This window comes from Nannospalax galili, unplaced genomic scaffold (assembly GCF_000622305.1).
Source record: "Nannospalax galili isolate Female #2095 unplaced genomic scaffold, S.galili_v1.0 scaffold334, whole genome shotgun sequence".
NCBI lineage: Eukaryota > Metazoa > Chordata > Mammalia > Rodentia > Spalacidae > Nannospalax > Nannospalax galili.
The window spans coordinates 1,249,072-1,272,559 of NW_008336888.1; the positions used below are offsets into that span (position 1 = coordinate 1,249,072).

At 46.2% G+C, this 23,488-nt stretch overlaps 1 protein-coding gene across 6 annotated transcripts in view; it reads left to right on the forward strand.

Moving 5' to 3' along the window:
* The window catches only part of Matn2 (matrilin 2), a 193,950-nt gene that overhangs the window by 163,430 nt on the left and 7,032 nt on the right, over positions 1-23,488 (forward strand). For 5 of the 6 annotated variants that reach the window (XM_008831538.3, XM_008831539.3, XM_017797744.2 and 2 more), the window contains 6 exons: positions 2,530-2,652; positions 2,912-3,034; positions 18,269-18,391; positions 19,374-19,496; positions 20,695-20,817; positions 22,435-22,848. In XM_008831538.3, coding sequence (XP_008829760.1) covers positions 2,530-2,652; positions 2,912-3,034; positions 18,269-18,391; positions 19,374-19,496; positions 20,695-20,817; positions 22,435-22,848 — 1,029 coding nt within the window. The remainder of the gene's footprint in view (positions 1-2,529; positions 2,653-2,911; positions 3,035-18,268; positions 18,392-19,373; positions 19,497-20,694; positions 20,818-22,434; positions 22,849-23,488) is intronic. The other variant, XM_017797745.2, reaches the window with a different exon arrangement.

A 23,488-nucleotide genomic window follows, 5' to 3' on the forward strand; every position in this document is an offset into this window, starting at 1 on the left:
TCTGGATCCCTCCAGGAATGATTTTGGCCTCAGGAATTTGGGGGTTGGACTGGCCTGGGAGCCTGGCCCAGGAAAGATGCTCGTCTAGGGCAGCTGGTGGCCATGCCACCCAGATATGCCTCCTTGGGGCAGGAAGAGGCCCCAAGGACTCCTGGGGACTGCACTGAGGAGCTGGGTTGGTCTGGGTGCAAAGGATCAGGAAGAGGACCTGTCAGCTCCAGGGTCCCAGAAAGAGGCTGGCGGGTGGTGCAGGCCCAGGGAAGCAGAGGGAGGTGAGGGTGGGGCCAGGCCCAGAAGCAGTGCTCCTGGGGCCCAGAGAAGGCACTAAGTTATTCTGGATGAAAAGGATCAGGAAGCAGTATTGGTTCCCCAGGTGTCTGGGGCCCCAAGACATGGGATGGGCAGGGCCCAAACTCTAATAGCGTGGGAGATGGGAGGGTGAATGGGGCTGGGGGAGTCCAGGCACTGAGGGGCGATGTACTTACCCTGGAGAGAGTCCTACAGGTAGGAGAGAGGCCTGTGGCAGGTGGTGCAGGCCCAGGGAAGCCAGGCCTAAGGATTTTTGAATGAGGATATTAATGTGAAAGCACTGAGCTGTGCATTCCCTCTATATGCCTGTGGATCCTGATGAGAAGCCGATGGGGAGCAGGAGTCTTCATTCAACAGGGGATGCTTGTGTAATGGAGCTGCCAAATCTGCCTTTCTCCAGCAGTGGGTGGTTGGCCTGCTGCTGGCCTTGACAGGAATCTATTACTTGGCTGCGCCTATCTTGGCCACTAGGACCCAGAGTGTCCCTGACTTTCTCTCCCAGCATACGTTGGGGGGATCTGAAGAACTCAGAAGTGAGCCCAGGAGAGATGTGAGGCCTTCCTTTCTCTCTGAGGTTTGATCAACTTTGAGAAAGTATAAAGTAAGCTGTTTCTATCCAGAAGTCCCAGGGAAATCCATAGTGATCTTAAGGAACCCTAGGCCATGATGACAGCAAGCCCTTCCAAGAGCTCTGTGCAGATACAGCTGTGAGCACTTTCCAAACCTTAGCTCTCTTGAGCCCCCCAACAACCCTGCCTGGCAAATGACAGAATCAGGATGTGAACATAGGTATGTGGCTCCCAACACCTGCAAGTGTTTGCAATAGGAGCATCTACCAGTGGAATATTCCAGAAGGCACCAGTCCCCAGCCATGCAGGAGTGAAGAGGCTCATTTGGTCCACACAAGGCCTTCAGTATCTGTCCAGTCTCTAGGGGTACGCTTTCTCCATCCAGGAAATCTGGGAGGCAGCCTGCAGGACTGTCTGTGGGAGCTGTCCACCACCACAGCTGTGTGTTCCCTGGCCTTCAGCCCTCCCTGCCCAGGGACCAGCTGTGTGGGGTTTGGGTCCTAGAATGGGCCACACAGGCAGCCCAGGCTTTTGTTTGCCTTCTGAATCTGGGTGTTCTAATTAAGTGAATAAATAAGCTACTTTTTAAATTTTCAAACAGAAATGAAACTATACAATAACTCTTACTCAGCACTTATAATAATAAGCATTCATGGAGTGGTTGCTGTATTCCAGCTACTGTTTAGAGGTCTTTAAATGTATTATCACTAATTCTTACTATATCCCTATCAGAAAGTGACCACCAGGTGTCTGGAGGGATGGCTCTATTGGTAAAGCATTTGCCTTGTAAGCACTGGGACTTGGGTTTGATCCCCAGAGCCCAGGTAATAATGCCAAGCACGGTATCTTGGGTCGGTAATCCCAGTGCTGGTGAGGAGAAGACAGGAAGATCCCTGGGGCTTGCTGGCCAGCCAGTCTAGTCGAATTGTTGGGCTCCAGGGCAGTAAGAGATCCTGTCTCAAAGGAGGTAGAAGTCATTTCCTGAGAATGACACCTGAGGCAGTCCATGGGCTTCCACACACATGTACACAAGTGTATGTGTGCATCCCCCCTCCACGAATACAGAGAGAGACAGAGAGACAAAGAGACAGAGAGAGGCATTAAAATGAAAAAAAAAAGTGACTGCCATCTCCATTTCTCAAGTCAGGAGGTGACAGCACAGAGACCAAGTCTATCCACCATCCACAGCTAGGAAATGACAGAAGTGGGAATTGGCCAAATGGTCTGACACCAAAACCTTCAGTCCTAAGCTCTACTACATCAGCCATGTGCCTTTGGGCAAGCACCTTGTCCTTTCCGGCTTTGCTTTCCTCTCCGTGAAATGGGACTCATACCTGCTCTGAGCATCTCAACACTGACATGGTTGAATCTTAATGATGAAGCCCTACCCAGGGTGCTACTGTCTTGATCACCAGGGCTGGTATGTCCCTGTCCTTGCAGCTGAAGGCACCTTATTCTCTGTACAAAGATATGGGAAATATATAGAGCAAGGCTGATTTTCCAAAAAGCCCAGTGATATGGGGTAGAGTGGAACTTTCCCAGGGGCTCATTTTGCCTCTGCGAAGGCTTTGGTTTACAGTCTCTTAGCTGGTGATGCATTGACCCTTTGTTATTGTCCTTTTATGTTTTCCTATCTGTGTGACCAATGTAGGAGTGGACCACTGTGCACAGCAGGACCATGGCTGTGAGCAGCTGTGCCTGAACACAGAAGAGTCCTTTGTCTGCCAGTGTTCGGAAGGCTTCCTAATCAACGAGGACCTCAAGACCTGTTCTAGTGAGTCCTCCTTTTGCCCCTCTCCTAGAGAGTGGTTTGTGACAGGAGTGAAATGTGTGGCTGGTGTAGAGGACAGCAGGTCAGACATGGACCCTTTCTCCTCTGCCCTTTTCTCTTCTCTGAAGAGACTGTGGAGAAGTCCACTAGGGACCACATGCTTTCAATGGCAGTAAATATGATAGTCACTTCATTCCTATCACAGCCCAGGGGCCTTGCTGGCAGATGCCCTAGGGACCTCACTTGGCTTTTGGTTTTGTAGGGGTGGATTACTGCCTGCTGAGTGACCATGGCTGTGAATACTCCTGCATCAACACAGACAGATCCTTCACCTGTCAATGTCCTGAGGGCCACATGCTCCGCAGTGATGGGAAGACCTGTGCAAGTGAGTCCCATCATGTTTGAGGTCCTGGGACAAACCTGTGGGTGCCAGTGGGCTGCTGACTTGTATATGTGCTTATGTGTCCTCTCTTAGGGTTCACTGGGTCCCTGGGGATGTGTGTGACTGTATCTCAAAGACATTGGAGCCCTGGTAGCCGTTTCTGCCTCTGCCCCCAACTTTCCTTCCCCTGCCCCTGGAAAAGGCTTTTGCTGCCTGCCCAGCCTGCCTCACTGTCATTCTAAAATTGGTCAGAGCCCTCGTTCTCACATGCTGCTGTGGTTTGAGTTGTGATTTCTCCTTTCTGAAATTTAGGCTCAAATTTGGATGTTACTGTGTCCCTTTTGAGAGGTGTGGCTTTTCCGAGGTTGATTATGTTGATAGGACGGATTGACGCCTTTCTCAGGGAAGGGGCTGGTTATAGAGACAATGGACTGTTGTAAAGTGGGACCAGTCTCTCCGTCCCTACTTCTTTTGCACATACTTTCTTGTTCTTGTGCTTTCCCATCATGAGATGAAACAGAATCAAGTTGCTACTGGAGCTTGGTGCCAGGCTCCAAACTCAGCTTCCTAAGTTTCTATTCTTCTAATTGTTCCATGTATTTTTTTTAATGTATTTTTTGGGGGGCGGTCTTTTTGAGACAGGGTCTCCCTGTAGCCCCAGCTGTCCTGGAACTCACTATGTAGACCAGGCCGGCCTTGAACTCACAGAGATCTGCCTGCCTCTGCCTCCTGAGTGCTGGGATTAAAGGTGTGCACCACCATGTCCAGCCCGTATTTTTTTTTTTTTTTAAGATTTACTTTGTGAGGTGGGACTGGAGAGATAGCTCAGTGCTTAAGAGCACTGGCTGCTCTCTCAGAGGACCTGGATTCAGTTTCTAGCACCTACATGGCAGCTAACAACTGTCTGCAACTACAGTTCCAGGGGATCCAATACCCTCTCTGGCTTCCACAGGCATTGCATGCATGAGTGTGCTCACATACATGCAATATTTATTTATTTTTAGTTTATGTATACAGGTATTAGCCTGAGTGTATGCATGTGCTTTATGTGTCTGCCTGGTGTCAGCAAAGACCGTAAGAGGACGATAGATCCCCTGGAACTGGAGTTACAGATGGTTGTAAGCTGCCATATGGGTGCTGGGAACTGAACTAGAGTCCTCTGCAAGAGTAGCTAGTGCTCTTAACCACTGAGCCATCCCTCCAACCCTGTATGTATTGTTATATAGCAACAGAATACAGACTAAGATACTATCTCAGCTCTACCCCTCAGCCACCCATGCCATGAACTACAGTGCAGGCACTTGCTGACTGCCAGCTGGCTGCAAGGATTGCCACTGGCGACTTTGCTAAGCACATGCTGTCAGATTCCAGGGACAGATAGAGAAATGGCAGCTCAGGCTAAGGAAAGAGTCTAAGGGGACCTGCTTCTAAGTGGGGGCTCACTCTCTGTGAGACTCGAGTCAGTTCTGGAAGGAGAAGAGATGCCTGGGAAATCTCTTGCCTTCCCGAAAGCCCATCACCTCTCAGCACATGGCCAGGTTTTCATTGATAATGCCTTGGTACCTGTTTCCTTATAGCTAATCCTAACTCCTGTCTCCATTTACACAACCAATCGAAAGATAAGACCCCAGACCTCCTCATCTCCTTCATTCAAGAATGCTGCTGTGTTTTCTGCCCTGTGTTCCTGTTTCTGAGAGGACCAAGATAAAGGACTAAGAGCAGTCATTCTAAGAGAAGGAGTCCAAAATGGAAAGAAAGATAGTACTTTCCCTTCCACAGTCTTTCTAGTTATAAGGCCAAGTTCTTGACCACCAATACAATTGTAGACACAGCATAATCTATCCATCTTTTTATATTGTCAGTTTGCATAAGCAGAAGAGCTCCCTACATAGCTGCACATCTCTAACTGTGCCTCTTATGAGAAAATAGTTCCCAGTTTGGGATGGATTCTTGGATCTGGGCAAATGGGTTGTCCATGTTGCAACTTGCTTGTGGCTCCATGCCCAGCTGCCTGGCAGACCGCTGCTACAGCCAACTCCAAGAGGGACTGGGCACTCAGGTGCGGAAAAAGGGTGGGTGAGTCAAATAGCATTGATACTTGCCTGCGTGCCAAAGCCAGATGCAAGGGGATTATGGGCTTAATTCTCCATCATCTTAGATTATTCATACCCTTTCTTTGTTCTCTTAACTGTGATAATCAAGAAGTGAGCTTAAGATGGTTGCAGGACTTCTCAAACTTTCTCACAGACCCTGAAACATTAACGAACCCTTCTTTCAATCTCTTGGCCTAACTCAGAGTTTTACCTTTACTGTGTCTAAATGTTGCCTGTTTCTCATTTAAAGTGTGTTTGTAACTAATGGCATGATGATGTCATCTGTGTGAGTAAAAGTCCAACAATGCAACTGAAAGTGCATTTTATGTCTGGTTGGGTCTTTATGTGAATGTGTGAGATAATCAGATGGTTAGAACTTTGCTGGGAATAGTACAGAAGAGGCATATTTTACCCACCAGAGTTGTTCTCCTAAAAGACTCTCTGTCTGCTCTCAAATGATTCAGTCCAACAGCTCCATCCTGTAGTCGTGGGCTAGGTTTTCACTGTGGTCACAGCTAATGGGGGTTGTGATGGATGTTTCCCCTGTCCCATGCCACATGACACAGAGCCAGGTGACATGAGTGTACCTTTTTGGCAAAGCCTGCTGGGCAGGGGATGAGGTGCCAGCTGGGGTCTGCCAGGCCTGGCTCAGAGGATAAGGGTGCCTTTGGCCTCTATACAGGCAGCCTCTATTTAAAGCCTTGACAACAGTTGGTCTGAAGAGCCCTTTGCTTGTCTTCTAGACATTGTCTGAAGCATGGAACCAAAGGTCCAACTTCCTGGGCCCTGGGACAAAGTGGGTACTGGAGTAAAGTCCATCCTCATTTCTTCTCAATCCTCTGATGCTCAGTTTCTGGCTACATAGACAAAGTGGGCTAGGGAAGTTAGTGGGATAGTCTGTCTAGCTGAAGCTTAAGGGAGAAGTTTCCCTGTAATAAATAAGACCCTGTCCATGGTCAACCCAGCAAGACTCTACAGGCCTGATATGCATAAAGTGCATTCTGCTGGCCTGAAAGTCCCTGGAGGTCAAAGATCAGAGGCTAGATCTTCTCTGGAGTCAGAGTTCTCAGGACCTAGCCCACCAGAGGCATCCAGTAAAGTGAAATGAATGAACAGAGACCAACTGTCTTTTGACTCCGTGAGCCCTGATACATGGTCCACTCCTTTTGTTACCCCCTACTGTCTCCCAGCAATAAATTTCCAGTGACTCCTTGATTGGTAGTATGGGAGAACCACCCCCCTTCCACCTGTGAAGCCCTTTCCCAGGTCTTCCTCTTGCAGTGCTTCAGTCAAACTGGTGAGGCCTCTGTTCCCTGAGCAAGTACTGCCCTCTCTCCATTGAGGACAGCCTCCCTTCCCCACATCCAGCCCTGCCTACAAAAACCCAACCCAGCACCAGTGTCACACCCACTGAGTGCCATGCTCCTCCTCCTACCCCCTAGGCTTGGTGGAGACTTGTGCTCTCTGTGCACAGTTGTGAGAAATAGCATGGCAGAATATAAAGTGTTGATCTAGAACCCCAAAGACTGCATTTATATATTGTTGCCTCTAATCTAGGCAAGGGAACTGGTCCTCCTTGAGTCTGTTTGCTCATCTGTATACTGAGAATGGTTATTCCTACCTCTCAGGGTCTCTGTATGACAGAGGGAGAGACATTCATAGAAGGGTTTTGAGGGCCAGGGGTGGTGGTGCATGCCTTTAATCCCGGCACTTGGGAGACAGAGCAGGCAGATCTCTGTGAGTTCGAGGCCAGCCTGGGCTATATACCCAGGTCAGCTGGGGCTACAGGGAGACCCTGTCTCAAAAAAAACCAAAAAACAAGGGGGGGGGGAGGACGGGGGAGGAGGGGAAGAAGAATGTGTGTGTAGAGGGGGCCAGAGAGATGGCTCAGCAGTTAAGAGCATTAGCTGCTCTTGCAGAGGACCCAGATTCAGTTCCCAGGACCCACATGGTAGCTAACAACTGTCTGTAATTCCAGTTCCAGGGGTTCTGACACCCTCTTCTGGCCTCCGTGGGCACTGCATGATACGGGTGCACTCACATAGATCCAGGGGTCTTAAGCCTCTTAAGATACCCTTGTTAGGATTCCCACGTTTAGACTGCCCTGCACTAAGGAGAGCCCCCAAGGGAACTGTTGTTATGAAGTGCTTCACCAGAGAAGACCATGCAAAGTTTTGCCGAATGAAAGTCTTTTTTAGCTGGTCAGCAGCTACACAAGGGTATCAGAACCCATGTGCAGCCCTGAGCCATCTTTAGGGTAAGCTTTTATACAGAGAAACCATAACCAGGGGTGAAAAGTTTAAGTTCCCAAGCTTACAGGTGGAGCGCCCTCTTAACAATTTTTATTCTATAAAGCAGCAATTACTATTTTGCAGAAGCAAGCCACGTATAACCGACAGAAGCCATACATCTGCAGTTAGCAGGTGAACTCTGGGACATGGTGACCTGTTCCCAAGACAACTGGGGTCCTTCTGACATGTGTTCCCATACCCTGGGCCAACTGCCTGATAATTTCAGTGACATAGCTATGGTCAGGAAGGTGCCATATCATTGTGCATTGTTGCATATAGACCCACCTCCAAGGGCCAGGCCCAAGTCTGCTCTTTTTAGAAGGCTAAGAGATACCTTACTCTGGTAGAAGACAAGTTTGGGAGTCCAAGGGCTATTGTGGGTGAAACCCTTCTTTCTGGCTATGGAAGATACTGCTAGGATAGGAGCCATAAGCCTTTGGGCTTCAGGGATCCAGTTGGCCACACTCCCAGTCCAGCTACCACAGGCTGATCCTCAAAGGCCTGTTCAGGCTTAGCTTAGCTCCCCAGGGCTGAGGCAGCCCTGAGCAAGGCCAGTGTCTAAGTTTGCTGGGGCTGCCATGACAAAATACCACACACTGGGTATTGTTTTCTAACCACAGAAATGTTTTTCCTCATAGTTCTGGAAGCTGGAAGTCTGAATGCAGGGTGCTAGCATGGACATGTTCTGCTCAGGATTTTCCTCCATCATTTTCCAGGATTGGGGAGGGGGGAGAAATGAGCTCTCTTGTATCTCTTCGTATGAGACTAGTCTTGGGCTGCAAGATGGCTCAGCTGGTGAAGCACTTGACCCAAAAGCCTGGCAACCTTTTTGATTCCTGAAACCCACATAGAGGTGGAAGGAGGAAACCAACTCCACAAATTTGTTCTCTGACCTTGTAACAGTTACTTTTCTGTTGCTGTGATAAAGCACCACGATCAAGGCAACTTATAGAGGGTTTATTTGAGTTTATGGTTCCAGAGGGTTAGCGTCTATAATGACGGGGGAAGCATGGTGGGAGAGGTGGCTGGAGCAGAAAACTGAGTGAAAAGCTGGAGTGAAAACTGAGCAGAAAGCAGGCACAGGAATCAGAGAGACTGGAAATCCAGCAAGGCTTAAGAACTCTCAAAGCCAGGCTGGAGGAATAGTCAAGAACTCTCAAAGGCACTTCCTCCAGCAAGGCTGCACCTCCTAAAATCTCCCCAAACAGTGTCACCAACTGGTGACAAAATGTTCAGATACTTGGAGCCTCTGGGGGACATTCTCATTCAACCACCACAGACCTCCACACATGCACCATTCACAACCCCCTCCCCCACCAAGCATGGGCACGCTTACACACATACACTAAAATGAAAAAAGAATACTAATCTTATTGGATCTAGGCCCCACCCTCATTACCTCATCCAACCCTAATCACCTCCCAAAGCCTCACCTCCAGAAACAATCTCAGCAGGGATTAGGGGGCCAGTTTATGAATTAGGGATTAAGACACACAGTTCAGGGGCTGGAGAGATGGTTCAGCGGTTAAGAGCACTGGCTGCTTTTGCAGAGGACCTGGATTTGGTTCCCAGCACCCTCATGAAGCCTTTGGAGTTACATATCTATAACTCGTTTCAGGGACCCCAACACCCTCTTCTGAGGTCCATGGCATTGTACACATGGTGCACTTACATACATGTAGGCAAGATACTCATACAAATAAATAAATAAATAAATAATTTAAAGTTATTTTTAAAATACACACAATTCAGTAAGTAGCAGGGAGTGAGGGGAGAGGGCTGCCTTCACTTCAGGCTGCCTGGGGATGGTCCAAACTTCACATCCCTTGCCTTGTATGAGATGCCCTCAGTTCTACTGCTTCTCAGATTGAGAAAAAGCTCATAGCTAGGCAGCAAAGGATCAGCTGCCCCTGTTACAATTATAACAAACAACAGGAAACAATCATGCTAGCTGTTGGCCTTTGGTTACCTTCCTGGCATGGCCACCTCTCCCTGGGGTCAGGCTGGTTTTAAGTACATCATATGTAGATGTTAGACCCAGATGCAGGATTGCTGTCTGTCATTGCTGCTGAGGTCTGAGTACACTGGACACATTACCCACAATTCCTGCCCCCACACCCAGATGTGGAGAACAGTCTGTGTCAGTGTGCAGGGACCCTCCACAACTTGAGCTATGTCCCAAAACCTTTGAAAATCCTAGCCACTGATGGCAGACCCCATTGGTAATGAGGCTTTGATTAAATGTGTGACCTTCTTCCTACCATGGGAATGGGAGAATGAAAGACATTTCATTGAGTGGATAATGTTTTGTCTTACCTCTTAAAAAGGGAAGGTATGACCCCAAGGCTTTTAGCTATCATAGCCTGTGTAGACAGAGCCACATGGGGCGTAGATACAGATTCCCCCATCCCCCAAAATGCCATATACAACTTGACACTGTTGTACAAGTCAGACACATGAGGCTTTGAGAGCCATGCTGAGAGGCTAGGGAAGACTTCCTGAGACGTGAGCAGTGAGGAAAGTGAAGGAGTAGCTCAGAGGAGGAGAGACTCTGAGGCAGGGAGAAACCTTCTGGGGAGAGGAAGGGTTTTATGAAGCCCCAAAGCCAGGGACAGTGGAGTGACAGGGCTGGAGGGCAGGCTGTGTCGATCTCACCAAGGATTTCCTGTCTTGCTGTCTTCAGAAAGCACACTCAAACATCCAGGCAGCAGGAGGAGGTGATGAGCACAGACTTGACATTCGCAAAGAGGATTCAGGTCTCTACAGAAGGACCAATGAGAAGGGGTCAGAGTGGCTGCCCACGCCACCACGCAAAAAGAAGATGAAGGTGCCTGGTTCACTGTGGTAGAGGCAAAATAATCTGAACCTAAGGTCCAAGTCCATTGCCAAAAATTAGTAGCTCAGCTGAATTAGAGGGGAGCGGAGATAAAAATCCAAACATCCAGGGGCTGGAGAGACGGCTCAGTGGTTAAGAGCACTGGCTGCTCTTGCAGAGGACCAAGATGCAGTTCCCATCACCCATGTGGTGGTTAACATCCATCTGTAACTCCAGTTCCAAGGGACCTCTTCTGGCCTCCGAGGATTTGCACACATATAGTACACTTAGATACATACAGGCATAACACTCATACCAAAATAAAAATAAGTAAAAAAAAATTTAAATCCAAAGATCCAGGCAGCACATCAAACTTGAATCAGAAATAATGGTGTAGAGGGATGGAGAGATGGCTTAGTGGTTAAGAGCACTTGCTGTTCTTGCAGAGGACCTGGGTTTGATTCCCAGCACCCACATGGCAGTTAAAAATTATCCATAATTCCTGTTCCAGGGGATCTAACTCCCTCTTCTGGCATGGACACCAGCAGTATATGTGGTGCATATAGATACATTCAGGCAAACATTCATACATATAAAATAAAAATACATAATTTTTTAAAAAAGAACTTGAAAGGAAAATGATAAAGGACAGGAAAGATGTCTCAGTGGGCAAGAGTGCTTGCTGTGTATGCATGAGGACCTGAGTTCAGATCTCAGCACCCATGTAAAAATTCAGGTGTGGTCACACACGTGCTTGTAACCCTGCCAGAAGCCCCATCGCTGAGGTTGGGGAGGGTAAGAGAATCACTGAGGCTTGCTAGCTGCCAGCCGAGCTCCAGGCACAGGGAAAGACACTGTTTCAAGGGAATAAGGTGAGAATAATAGAGCAGGATGCCCAGTGTCCTCCCTGGCTTCAGCATGCATGCACACAGGAGTGCTCACCTACACACACGTGTGTATATACCACACACACAAAGAAAGAATGACAAGAGATTATCTTGAAGTGTGGATGGGATCAAAGATTGAAATAACCTCTTTGGATAAATCATAGAAATATCCATAAGGTTTTAAATGCTCCAGCCCTTTAACTAGGCAATTCCCTTTCAGGATGTTTATTTTTCACATACTCCTTATATGCAAAAATATATTCACAAAAAATATCCATTATCATAGTGTTTATATTAAAAAGAGATTAGGGCCCACCTAAACGTCCACCAAATAAGAGACTGGCCAAATGAATTCCAATGCAGGCTTTGCAAACGGTGATGCTGAGTGTCAAAGGTGAAAGAGAGGCTTACAACTGTAAACACTGTTTGCCATAACAATTTTTGTTTACATTTTACTTTTAGAATAGATGAGAGGTTTGCACATCAAAACCAAGCTATAAAAAGACACACATTGGGGCTGGAGAGATGGCTCAGCAGTTAAGAGCACTGACTGCTCTTGCAGAGGACCTGGGTTCGATTGATTTTTATGAACCATCCTTAACTCCAGTTCCAGAGGAATCCGAAGCCTTCTTCTGACCTCTGTGGCATTGCACAACACGGGTGCACTCAGATACATGCAGATAATACACTCATACACATAAAATAAAAATAATAAATAAAATATTTTTTAAAAGACACATTAAGCCGGGCATGGTGTCTCACGCCTTTAATCCCAGCACTTGGGAGGCAGAGGCAGGCGGATCCCTGTGAGTTCAAGGCCAGCCTTGTCTACATAGCGAGTTCCAGGACATCTGGGGCTACATGGAGACCCTGCTTCAAAAAGACAAAAAACACCAAAAAAAAAAAGCTAAAAATGAATCTAGACTGGAGGGATGTTCGGCAGCTAAGAGCACTGGCTGCTCTTGCAGAGGGATCAGGGTTTGGTTCCCACATAGTAGCTAACAACCATCCAGTACTCCACTTCCAGAGGAACCTACATCCTCTTCTGGCCTCTGTGGGCACTGCATGCATAAGGTACACTTATATACACAAAGGCAAAACACTTGCACACATAAAATAAAACTAAATAAGCAAACATACCAATCAAACATTAAAAAAAAAGCATGCTCATAATTGTTTGGCGTGTGTGTGTGTGTGTGTGTGTGTGTGTGTGTGTGTGTGTGTGCTTTGAGTACGGGATTAAAACCAAGGGCCTTGTGCATGCTAGGCCTGCACTCTACCACTGACTATATCCTAGCCCTGTTTTTACTTTTTGTTTTGAGATAAAATCTCATGAAGTTGCCAAGACTTGAACTCACTCTGGGGCTCAGGCTGATATTGAACTTGTCATTCCCCTGCCTCACTCCCAACTAGCCAGGGTTACAGATGTGCTCCACCAGCCTCAACTTACTTGCACTCTTGCCCATCTACCTCATGCCTACCTGCTGTGACCTCCACCTCTTTGTGTCCATACACTTGTCAATCCCCTCTTTCTCTGGTAATATGTATGACCAATGGCCTACAGCAAGAACAATGACATTCTCAGATTGCATTACACTATGGCTTCTGTGTTCAGTGATCGTTCCCATTTTTTGGATTACTTGTTCTGGGTGAGACACATTGTGAACAACCCTCAGGAACATTGTCTATGGGGAAGAACTGAAGCCCACAGCCAATACAGTGAGAATGAGTTTGGAGGTAGGTTCATCAGCTTCTGTTGTGACTAAGAGAGACCCTGAGCCAGGAGTACCCCCCTAAGTTATTCATAGATTTTAAACCACCCAAAACTATACCAGACACTACATGCTCACTGTTTTAAGTTGCCAAGCTTGAGGGTAACTTCTCACACAGCCATAGACATTATTAGCTTACTAAAACTTCCAGGGACTCTTGAGATGGCTCAGTGGGTAAAGGCACTTGCTTGCCAGGCTTGATGGTCTGAGTTCAATCCCTGGGACCTACGTGGTGGAAGAAGAGAACCAACTCCTGCAAATTGTCCTCTGATCTGCACTTGCAAACTGTGGTGCACGCGCGCACGCACACACACACACACACACAAAATAAACTTATTTATTAATGTAATTTTAAAATTAGGAGGGAAACCCCTCCAGTGTTTCATAGTTGTCATTGCTTTTAATAGCGGGTCTTGGTAATGTAGCTCAGGCCGGTCTTAAACTCAAGATCTTCTGCTTTGGTTTCCTAAATTCTGGTGTTACAGGCATGTACATGCCTAACTTTCCCGTGCTTTATGTAAATAAATGTAAAGAAAAATGTATTTTTTCTCTAGTATGTGACATATTCCATTGTATTTTTTTTCACTCAACACCATTTCCTAGAGCTCTTTTCATATCACTATGAAGAGAAGTTCCCTGTTCTTTTCACAGCTGTGCAATGTTCCATTGCATTGGACCAATCCCCTGTTCCTGGACACTTAAGTTGGCTCCCTTTTTTACCATTGCAAACAGTGCCTCAGTGACTAACTTGAAAGTATATGCAAGAGAGGGAGTCCCAGAAGAGAAGTTATTGAGTGAAAGGTTCATTTTGTAACTTTGGTAAATACTGCCAGATACTCCTCCACAGGGATGTATGCCCTTTAACACAGTTGACTTTGGAATCTGTGTCTGTTTTACATTCATCAGTCATCTGCAGGAGCCTCCAGTGACTGACTGAGATTGAGAAGTCACTCACTCTCTAGATCAGATGCCCTGAGGGGAAAGATAAATGTGAAAATGCACTTCCTTTTAAAGCATGCTTACAGTGCTAGAGGGATGGCTCAGCCTTTAAGAGCACTTGCTGCTCTTGCAGTGGACCCAGGTTCAAATCCCAGCACCCACGTAGCAGCTAACAACTGTTCCTTACTCCAGTTCCAGGGGATCTGATGTCCTCTTCTGACCTCTCTGGGCATTGCATACATGGATGCACTTACATACATGCAGGCAACACACTCATACACATAAATTAAAGTTTTAAAAGCATGCATATAATAAAAATTCCAAGAAAGGGGCTGGAGAGATGGCTCAGTGGTTGAGAGCACTGGCTGTTCTTGCAGAAGAGCTGGGTTTGGATCCCAGCACTCACATGGCAGCTAACGATCATCTATAACTCTAGTTCCAGGGGATCCAACACCCTCTTCTGACCTCCTTAGGCATTGCACAACACAGGTGCACTTACATGCATTAAGCAATACACCCATACACATAAAATAAAAATAATAAATAAAATATTTATTTCTTTTTTTTAAATTTTTGGTCTTTTTGAGACAGGGTCTCCCTGTAGCCCCAGCTGTCCTGGAACTCACTATGTAGACCAGGCTGGCCTTGAACTTACAGAGATCTGCCTGCCTCTGCCTCCCAAGTGCTGGGATTAAAGGCGTGTGCCACCACGCCCAGCATTTTTTTTTAATTTTTAAAAATTTTATGTATATGCGTGTATTTCCTGCATGTAAGTAAATGTACCCATGTCCAGCAATGCCCGTGGAGGTCAGAAGAGGCTGTCGGATCCCCTGGGACTGGAGTTACCGACAATTGTTAGCTGCCATGTGGGTGCTGGGATTCAAACCCGGATCTTCTGCAGGAATAACCAGTGTTCTTAACTGCTGAGCCATCTCTCCAGCCCCATAAAATATTTAAATTCCAGGAGAACTGAGGAGCTAAAGGCATGCTGGCATAGCCTTTAGCCAAGGACAGGGGCACTGCCCTCTGGGCACAGGGCTTTCCCCTGACTATCCCCTGCAGAAGGAAAGCAGCACCATCTGACAGATGCAGCCTTGGGCCACTCTGGCTCCAGAAGCCTGGGGCTCAGTGCCCTATGGTTCTGTTGGGGAGACCCCCATAGTATTCAGGAAGAAAGCTAGTTGCAGCCAAGGGGGCAGGACCCAGCCTAGTGAGCTCCAGGATGGAAAGGAAGGTTTCATCTGGATTAGGGCTTGACAAGGCTGGCTTGAGAAAGCAACCACTATTTTATTACCTTGGAAAATGAATTCATATGAATTCATGGTGAAGGGTGGGGGGGGCTCTCTTCTGTGCCAGCCAGCTGTCTGTGCTATGTATGAATCAGTCAGTAGTACTTTCCACTATGTGAGGAACTGCCCCAGCCACAGGGAAACATTCTGCATTAACAAGTCCAGAATGTACTAGGAGAAGTCAGTCACGCTCAGAGCAAACTGGAGAGCCCAACTCTGCTTAGAATCTCTTCTGCAGTTATAACTTTGTTAACATCATTTTCCCTTGTCCAAAGGTTCTGGCAGCATTCCTGTCCAAAGAAAGGCAAAATTCCCTTCATGTTTGAAAGCTTAGCATATGGTAACACTGTGTAGTTGGAAAATAATTGCTGGCTTTATTATCATAACATTTTTAATCTGGTTCTTCCACTTATTAGCAAGTGGTCTTGGCAAGCCTTCCTAAACCTTAGCTTCCTTTGCTGGCAGATGAGAACAACAGTTCCCTTGACCTGCCTGCAGAGTAGTTCTGAGGACTCCCTCTCTGGGAGAAATGCTGCAAAAAGTGCTTTAGAAAGAGTAGATGGCTTCACCTGATTATAATGCCAGTATGTGCCTTTAACCACTTCAGTGTGTGTCCACTGTAGAAATCCTTGGTTAACTCTCAGACATGTATGGTTCTTATAAAATGTCACTGCCCCCTTGTCCTCAGTTTCAAGTTTTGGACTATCAGCCTGGTTTTCACAAGTGCACATACATTCTGGTCCCCAGAAGCCACCTAGCCCTATAAATAACAAGGCTTTTCTTCAGTCCAATGACCTCAGAGTCATCCTTGACTCTTCATATAAATTGATCAAAAGAACAAAATGTTTGTTGAAAATAACCCATGAGGTGAAATTTATTATGACAGAGTGCTTCCCATGGGCACCATTAGAAGAGCTGGCCACCACATAGAGCATGATGGGGGTCTTGAAGGGGGAGAACCCTCAAGGTTTTCAGCAGGGATGGGCAAGCTCCATACCATGTGATCTAGCTGGGCCTGGTCTACATGCCAGGAGTTGGGAAGGCACTGATAAAAGTCAAGTTATGATTCAAGGTTGTCCTTGCTCTAGGGATCAGGGGGCTAGACTTGCTCAGTAAGTGGAAAGGAAAGAACTACCAGGGAGACAGACTTCAGGGAAGAGTGTGGCCGGATTTCTGGGTTCAGCGTGGAAGGTAGCTAGAAGGTCTGTGATCTAACATAAATAAGTCCATCAGAAAATTTTATAGGCTCTACCTTCAAAACGGTCACAGTCTGACCACATGTCACCAATGTGTTCTGGGCCACCAGGATCCTTGCTGTAGGCTGTTTACAGGTAGCTCTCTGTACTCTATTCCCACCCTCATGCCATTCTGTACAAAGCAGTCCTTTCAAAATGGCGCCAGATTGTGATTCTCCATTGCTCCAAACCCTCATCCAATGACTGCCCTCCTCACTCGCTCAGACATGTCCCGCCAGTATGCGCCATGCTCTACCTCTCTCTCCTCCCCTGCTGGGCTTCTTGCTTTGCTGTTTCTGCAGCATGCTGAGCATGCTTTTGCCTCTGCAGTGTGCAGACACTCTTCTTTCTTGCCTGTGAGCTCTTTCTCAGACACAACACTCACCTCCTCTCTGTCTTCAGGGCTCTGCTCATGTCACCTTAGCTGACACACTCTGTAAGATGACAAGCCCAACCTAGCAGTCACTAGGTCCTTGTCTTTTCTCCATAGCACTTTTCCCCACCTGCTAAGTCACGTTTGTCTGTTCTTTGTCTTTACACACCCCACCTTCACTTGCTCCTGAAACCACTCCAAATGTAAGTCCTGGTGAAAGCAGAAACTCCTTTTACGGGGTCTTCTGTCCTCAGCTCCTAGGCCCATAGTAAGAACACAAAATATTTATTGACTAACCAGGTGTGTTGGAGAGTGCCTCCTCATTCAGGAGACTGAGGCAGGAGATCACAAGTTCAAGGCCAGCCTGGGCTACAGTAGGGATGTCTTGTCTGAAAACAACGAAATGTTTTGTTGACTTTGAATAAATGGATAGATTAAGGGTTATACATATGTAGGTGTGTAAAAAGGTTGAAACTAGACTTCATTTATAATATTCATAGGCCTTCTGTATCTCCTTTGTAAATTGTCTTTTCTCCTTTTGCTCATATTTTTCTGTGGAGATGATTATTTTGTTTTATATGTATGTGCTCTGGTATGTATTAAGAATTGTACCCAGGTGTGTTGGTACATGCCTTTAATCCCAGTAATTGGGAGGCAGAGGCAGGTGGATCTCTGTGAGATTGAGGCCAGCCTGGTCTACATAGTGAGTTCCAGGCCAGCTGGGGCTTCAGAGAGACCCTGTCTCAAAAAGGCAAGGAAAAAAAAAGAAAATAATTTTAGGGGGCTGGAGAGATGGCTCAGTGGTTAAGAGGACTTATTGCTCTTCTGGAGGACCTGGGTTCTGTTCCCAGCACATCACATCACTTACAACTGCCTCTCCAGCTCCAGTGGATCCAATTCCCTCTGGTCTCTGTGGGTACCTGCATGCATGTGGAGCACATAAACTCACACATTTTATTTATTTCCACATAAATAAAAATAATAAGTACATCTTTACATTTTTTATTTATTTTCATTTTATGTGTATGAGTATTTCACCTGCATGTTAAGTGTATCCATGTATGCACTGCTTGCAGAGATCATAAGAGGGTGCCAGATCCCCTAGAACTGGAGTTATGGATCATTGTTGGCTGTCATGTGGGTTCTGGGAACCAAACCCAGGTTCTCTGCAAGAGTGCTTTTAACTGCTGAACCATCCCTCCAGCCCCACTGGCTGCTCTTCCAGAGGATGTGGGTTCAGTTTCCAGCACCAATGTGGCAGCTAACAACTGTCCAAAACCCCAGTTTTAGGGGATCTGACACCCTCTTCTGACCTCTTGTGGCCATTGCATGACACAGGTGCACTTACATACATTCAGGTGAAACACTCTTACACATAAAATAAAAATAAATATTTTAAAAGGATTTTTGCTCATGGTTACTTTCTATTCTGAAATGTATTGTGTGGGGAAAGGGTCCATTTTAATTTAAGATATCTACAGTGTCTTTTATGAATGAATAGGTCACTAACATATAAATAATTTTCTTCTTTGACCCCAATCAGAACTGGACTCTTGTGCTTTGGGGGACCATGGTTGTGAACATTCATGTGTAAACAGTGAAGATTCGTTCGTGTGTCAGTGCTTTGAAGGGTACATCCTCCGTGGGGATGGGAAGACCTGCAGGAGTAAGTTTGGCTAGAGCTGGCTCATGTAACCATCGTAGACCATGCCCAAGATCCACTATCTCCATCTTTGTGTGAGCCACTTACTCTCATGAGTCAGCACTACACAGAAAAGGGGTACTGGGTGAAAGCAAATTAGTGTAAATAACTATGCACTTGAGTTAATAGTAATATATCAAGTTGGGCCTGGTGGCACACCCCTGTAATCCTGGCTACTTGAACAACTAAGGTAGGAGGATGGCAAAGTCACAAGCTGTGTAGGCCAGCCTGGGAAACTTAGATGTATATCAAAATAAAAAATAAAAACAGGTCTGGGATGTAGCTTAGTGGTAGACCACTTGCCAAGCATACCCAAGGCCCGGGGTTCAAACTCTAGTCTGCCAATAATAGCAACAACGTGTTGATATGGGCTCACAAGTTACGTGTGTTCCATACTAAAGCATCAAAGGGGAGTGTTTAATCCTAAGCAAGTGGTTCTCACCTCTGTCAGTTCTCTTTCTCTCAGGTTTCTCAAAGCTCTTCCTGCAAAGCAACTTGACTTCCACTATATGAAGAAATTTGAGTAACTGGAATTATTACTCCCATTTTTCAGACAGGAAAGCTAAGTTTCCAGGAGATTCAGTGATTCTCCTCAGTCATATATTATGGCAGGGACAAAGCCAAGGTTAGAGTTCAGTGCTGCTAAATCTAAATTGAAGCTTAGTTTCCTAAGTAATCATCTCAATTTGCTGAGAGGCACATGTCTGTTGACAGCTGAGGATGGATTTCATTCTGAGATACTGAAGTTGGTGCTGGTGAGTGGTGATGGCCATGACAGTGAGGAAGTTTGAAGAGTTAGCAAAACTAGAGCCACTAAGCTTCATCCTCAGGTTTACCTCCTGCTCAAGTGGCACTAGAGTCCCGAGGCTGGGATGGATGGATCTTAAAAGAAGTCCATGTAGAGTTTATGTTGATACAGGTGTTTTAACTGCTGTGCTGTCCTCAGGAAAAGACTTCTGCCAGGCTGTGGACCATGGTTGTGAGCACTTTTGCGTGAACAATGGCGAATCATACATCTGCAAGTGCCGGGAGGGATTCAGGCTGGCCGAGGATAGGAAGCGCTGCAGAAGTAAGTAGCCTTGAGGTGAAGAATGTTTCCATTTGCGGAACTCGGGCAGGTACAGCGCTCCACTTAATCCTCACAGTCTTCCTTTATAAAATTCTTGATCATGTCAAAAATACAGGTTTTGACTTTGGGTGCTCTGAAAGTGTTTTGCTAGGGATCAAGTCAGCCAACCCTGGGTTCTTCAGGAATTTCTCAATGAAGGTCCTAAGTTGTCAGGCTCTTTTCTTCTTCCATTGCCTCTCAGCTCTTGGCCCTTCTCCTGGTGGTTGAATGGATGCTCAGGGCCTAGTCTAGTGCCTGGCTAGTCAATGGGCAGAACTAGAATCATTGCTGTAGTCTAGTACCAGGACTGAGAGATCATTTCAGTGCTTTTTCTTACAAACCTTATAGGTAAAGGCAAAGGGTATGAAAGGAGCTGAAGAGATGGTCTATGAAAAAGATCTGCCATTTGCTTTTATATGTCAGCTCACTCAGAATAGACTCTCAGAGTTTAGTTAGACTGTGTTGAGAGGTGCCTGGGGAGATGGCTCAGTTAGTAAGGTGCTTGCTAAGCAAGCATGAACACCTGATTCAGTCCTCAGCACCTATGTGACCTTAGCACTGGGGAAGTAATGAGAAGACCCCTGGGGCTTGCTGGCCAGCTAGTCTATTTGAATCGGTGAGCTCCAGATTCAGAGAGAGACCCTGTCTCAAAAAATAAAGTGGAGAGACTGGAAAGATGGCTCAGCAGTTAAGAGCACTGCTGCTCTTGCAGAGTACCCTTGTTTGATTCCCTGAACCCACATGGCAGCTAACAACCATCCATGACTCCAGTTCCAGGGAAACCAGACACCCTTCTGACCTCTGTGGGCATTACATAACACGGGTGCACTTAAATACATACAAGCAATACACTACTACAGAAATTTTTTTAAAAATTAATTAAATAAATAAATTTTAAAAATAAGGTAGAGCCAGGCATGGTGGCACACACCTTTAATCCCAGTACTTGAGAGGCAGAGACAGGTGCATCCCTGTGAGTTCAAGGCCAGCCTGGTCTACATAATGAGCTACAGGCCAGCTGTGGCTATAGGAAGACCCTTCTCAAAAAGACTCCCCCCAAAAGGAGCGGGTCTTTACTTCCTTAATTTCCTGAGGTGACTGTTCATGCCAGCTCATTTCTACTCTGCTGGGTTGTTCACCTCCCCACATTTTCTCCCAGGGAAGGATGTCTGCAAGTCGACCCACCATGGCTGTGAGCACATTTGTGTGAACAACGGTGATTCCTACATGTGCAGGTGCTCAGAGGGGTTTGTCCTAGCTGAGGATGGAAGGCACTGCAAGAGTAAGTGATCTGAACTGGCTCTCTGCTTCCATTTGGTTTTGGAGCAACTGCCTTTTGGAGTATTTTTAGACACAGATCCCTTACCCCTGTTTCTCCCATACACACAGATGCGTGCACCCAGAGAGAAGGTAGGGCTGAGCTGCAGCAACAAGTCAGAACACCTTTTAGTTGATAGTAAGCAACAAGGGCTGGCTGTGTTCTGTAAGCAAATGTATACAGGACAGAGCTGTTGGTAAATTATTCCAGTATTCCTGAAAGCTGCTGAGGAGCCACGTGCGATACCTGAGTCTTTTCTGGTTGATTCAGAACAGGCTGTAAATATAAATGAAGCACTGAACTGGCTTTTTCCTCTTTCACAGTTAAAGTATCAATAGATTGAGTAATGAGGACAAACACTTAGTGGAGAAAGAGAACTCACCCCCTCCCCGCCCCAACACACACACACACACACACACACACACACACAGAGGCATTTCATACTGACCAGGCATAGAAGTATTTTTGCATATGTATGCCTTTACTTGCTCTTATTATTGTGCTTTGCTTTGAAAGACTGGACAGCTGCTTGATATATAAAAGAGAATATTATAATAACATACTGTAAACTGTTTGGAATGAGATCATCCACTTGGGATTGGTATAATTTTCTTCTGCAACCTGACATAACAAAGTCTCCTAACATCCAATTTGCTTAAGTATCTGCATAAAGTTTTTCTCTCTTTTTCCTGTCAGCCATCTGAGTTGCCCAAAAAGCTTTCATATAAAGAATTCAGCAATCATTTTTAGACTTTAATAGGCCAGTATAGTACTTGTAAGAGTGCTATATAATGGGCACCACCTCATTCATTTATTCTGTCAGTAAGTATGCATTGAACACCTATGGTGTTCCAGGCATTAGGGGCACAGAAATGAATGACACACAGTACCTTCTGAAGAGCAACTCAGACTAGGGAGAAAGATAGTCAAATGATTATTCTGCCACATGGAGCACTACACAAAGCACACTGGACTTAAGCAACTTGGAGTCAGGCATTTTGTCTTAGTTACTGTTGTAGTCCTGCTATGTTCATTGCCTTGCACAAAGCAGGTGCTCCATAAATAAATTTTGGTTGAATAAATTAAGTGTTGGGGTATTCAGAGAGTGGCTAATGTAAGCTGGATTACTGTGAATGCTCCTTGAAAGAGGGGTGGCTGAGCAGAATGTAAACATCTCCTTCTCCATTGTCAATCAGAATGTAGCACTTGCATGTGGCACCATCCCACAATAAAATAACAGGAACTGTCTAGATGTAGTCTGATCCTTTATTGTATCAAACTCACAGTTCCTTCAAGATCTGGCTACCAGTGATCAAGGTGTGGTTTCTCCGGCAATGAATACACATACTGTGTGGTTTACTTGGGGGAATTTATTAGTTTTAATAACTGAGAACCCAAACATAAAAGTGCATGATTGTTGCTTGTGACATGCCCACTGCTCGTCTGCCCTATGGGTTATCTGAAGATCAAAGGTGGCTCTCCAAAGTTGGGCTATGCCTCCTACAGAAGCATGCTTTTCTCTGCTTTTGTACAGATGATCGTTAATGTTTAACCATGCCACCTTTCCTTTTGTTCCAATAGGATGCACTGAAGGCCCAGTTGACCTAGTTTTTGTGATCGATGGATCCAAGAGCCTTGGAGAAGAGAATTTTGAGATTGTGAAGCATTTTGTCACTGGAATTCTAGATTCCTTGGCAATTTCTCCCAAAGCTGCTCGAGTGGGGCTGCTACAGTATTCCACACAGGTCCGCACAGAGTTTACCCTGAGAGACTTCAGCTCAGCCAAAGACATGAAGAAAGCCGTGACCAACATGAAATACATGGGCAAGGGCTCTATGACTGGGCTGGCCCTGAAACACATGTTTGAGAGAAGTTTTACACAAGCAGAGGGGGCCAGGTCCCTTTCCTCAAGGGTACCCAGAGTAGCCATCGTGTTCACAGATGGTCGGGCTCAAGATGATGTCTCCGAGTGGGCCAGTAAAGCCAAGGCCAATGGTAATATGTGGTGGAGATGTGGTTTATACTACTTAAGGTTCAGGTCTCTTAAACTCAAAGCTAGCATTAGGATTAAGAGCATGTGAGTACAGAAAGACATCCTGACAACTGCTATTAAAACACCTTTGCTGGGCCAGGTGTGATGGCATGTGCCTTTAATCCCAGCATTCAGGAGGTGGAGGCAGGCAGATCTCTGTAAGATCAAGGCAAGCCTGGTCTCCATAGTGCAATTCCAGGTCAGCTGGGGCTACAGGGAAACTGTCTCAAAAACAAACAAAAACAAAAAAACACACCAAAACACTTTTTGCTACACTGCCACCTAGAGGCCATAATGGGAACCCCCCCACACCAAGCCATGCTAAATAAAATGCTCAGGAAGATGAGCAAGTCTCACAGCCTGAGTCATGTGATTACTACCCAGTATGCTACCTCCAATAGACAGAATCATCTCTACACGTGCTGTTTAACCACAAACATTCAACAGGTCTCAGGCTGTGGTATGTTTACTCAATAGCCACCTGAAGAGTGTCAAAAAAATATATATATATATGTATATATATATTTCCCCCCCCCCGGGGGGGCAATCTTAGTGACATAAACTTACACATTGCCCAGACTGGCCTCACTCTGGAGCTCAGGC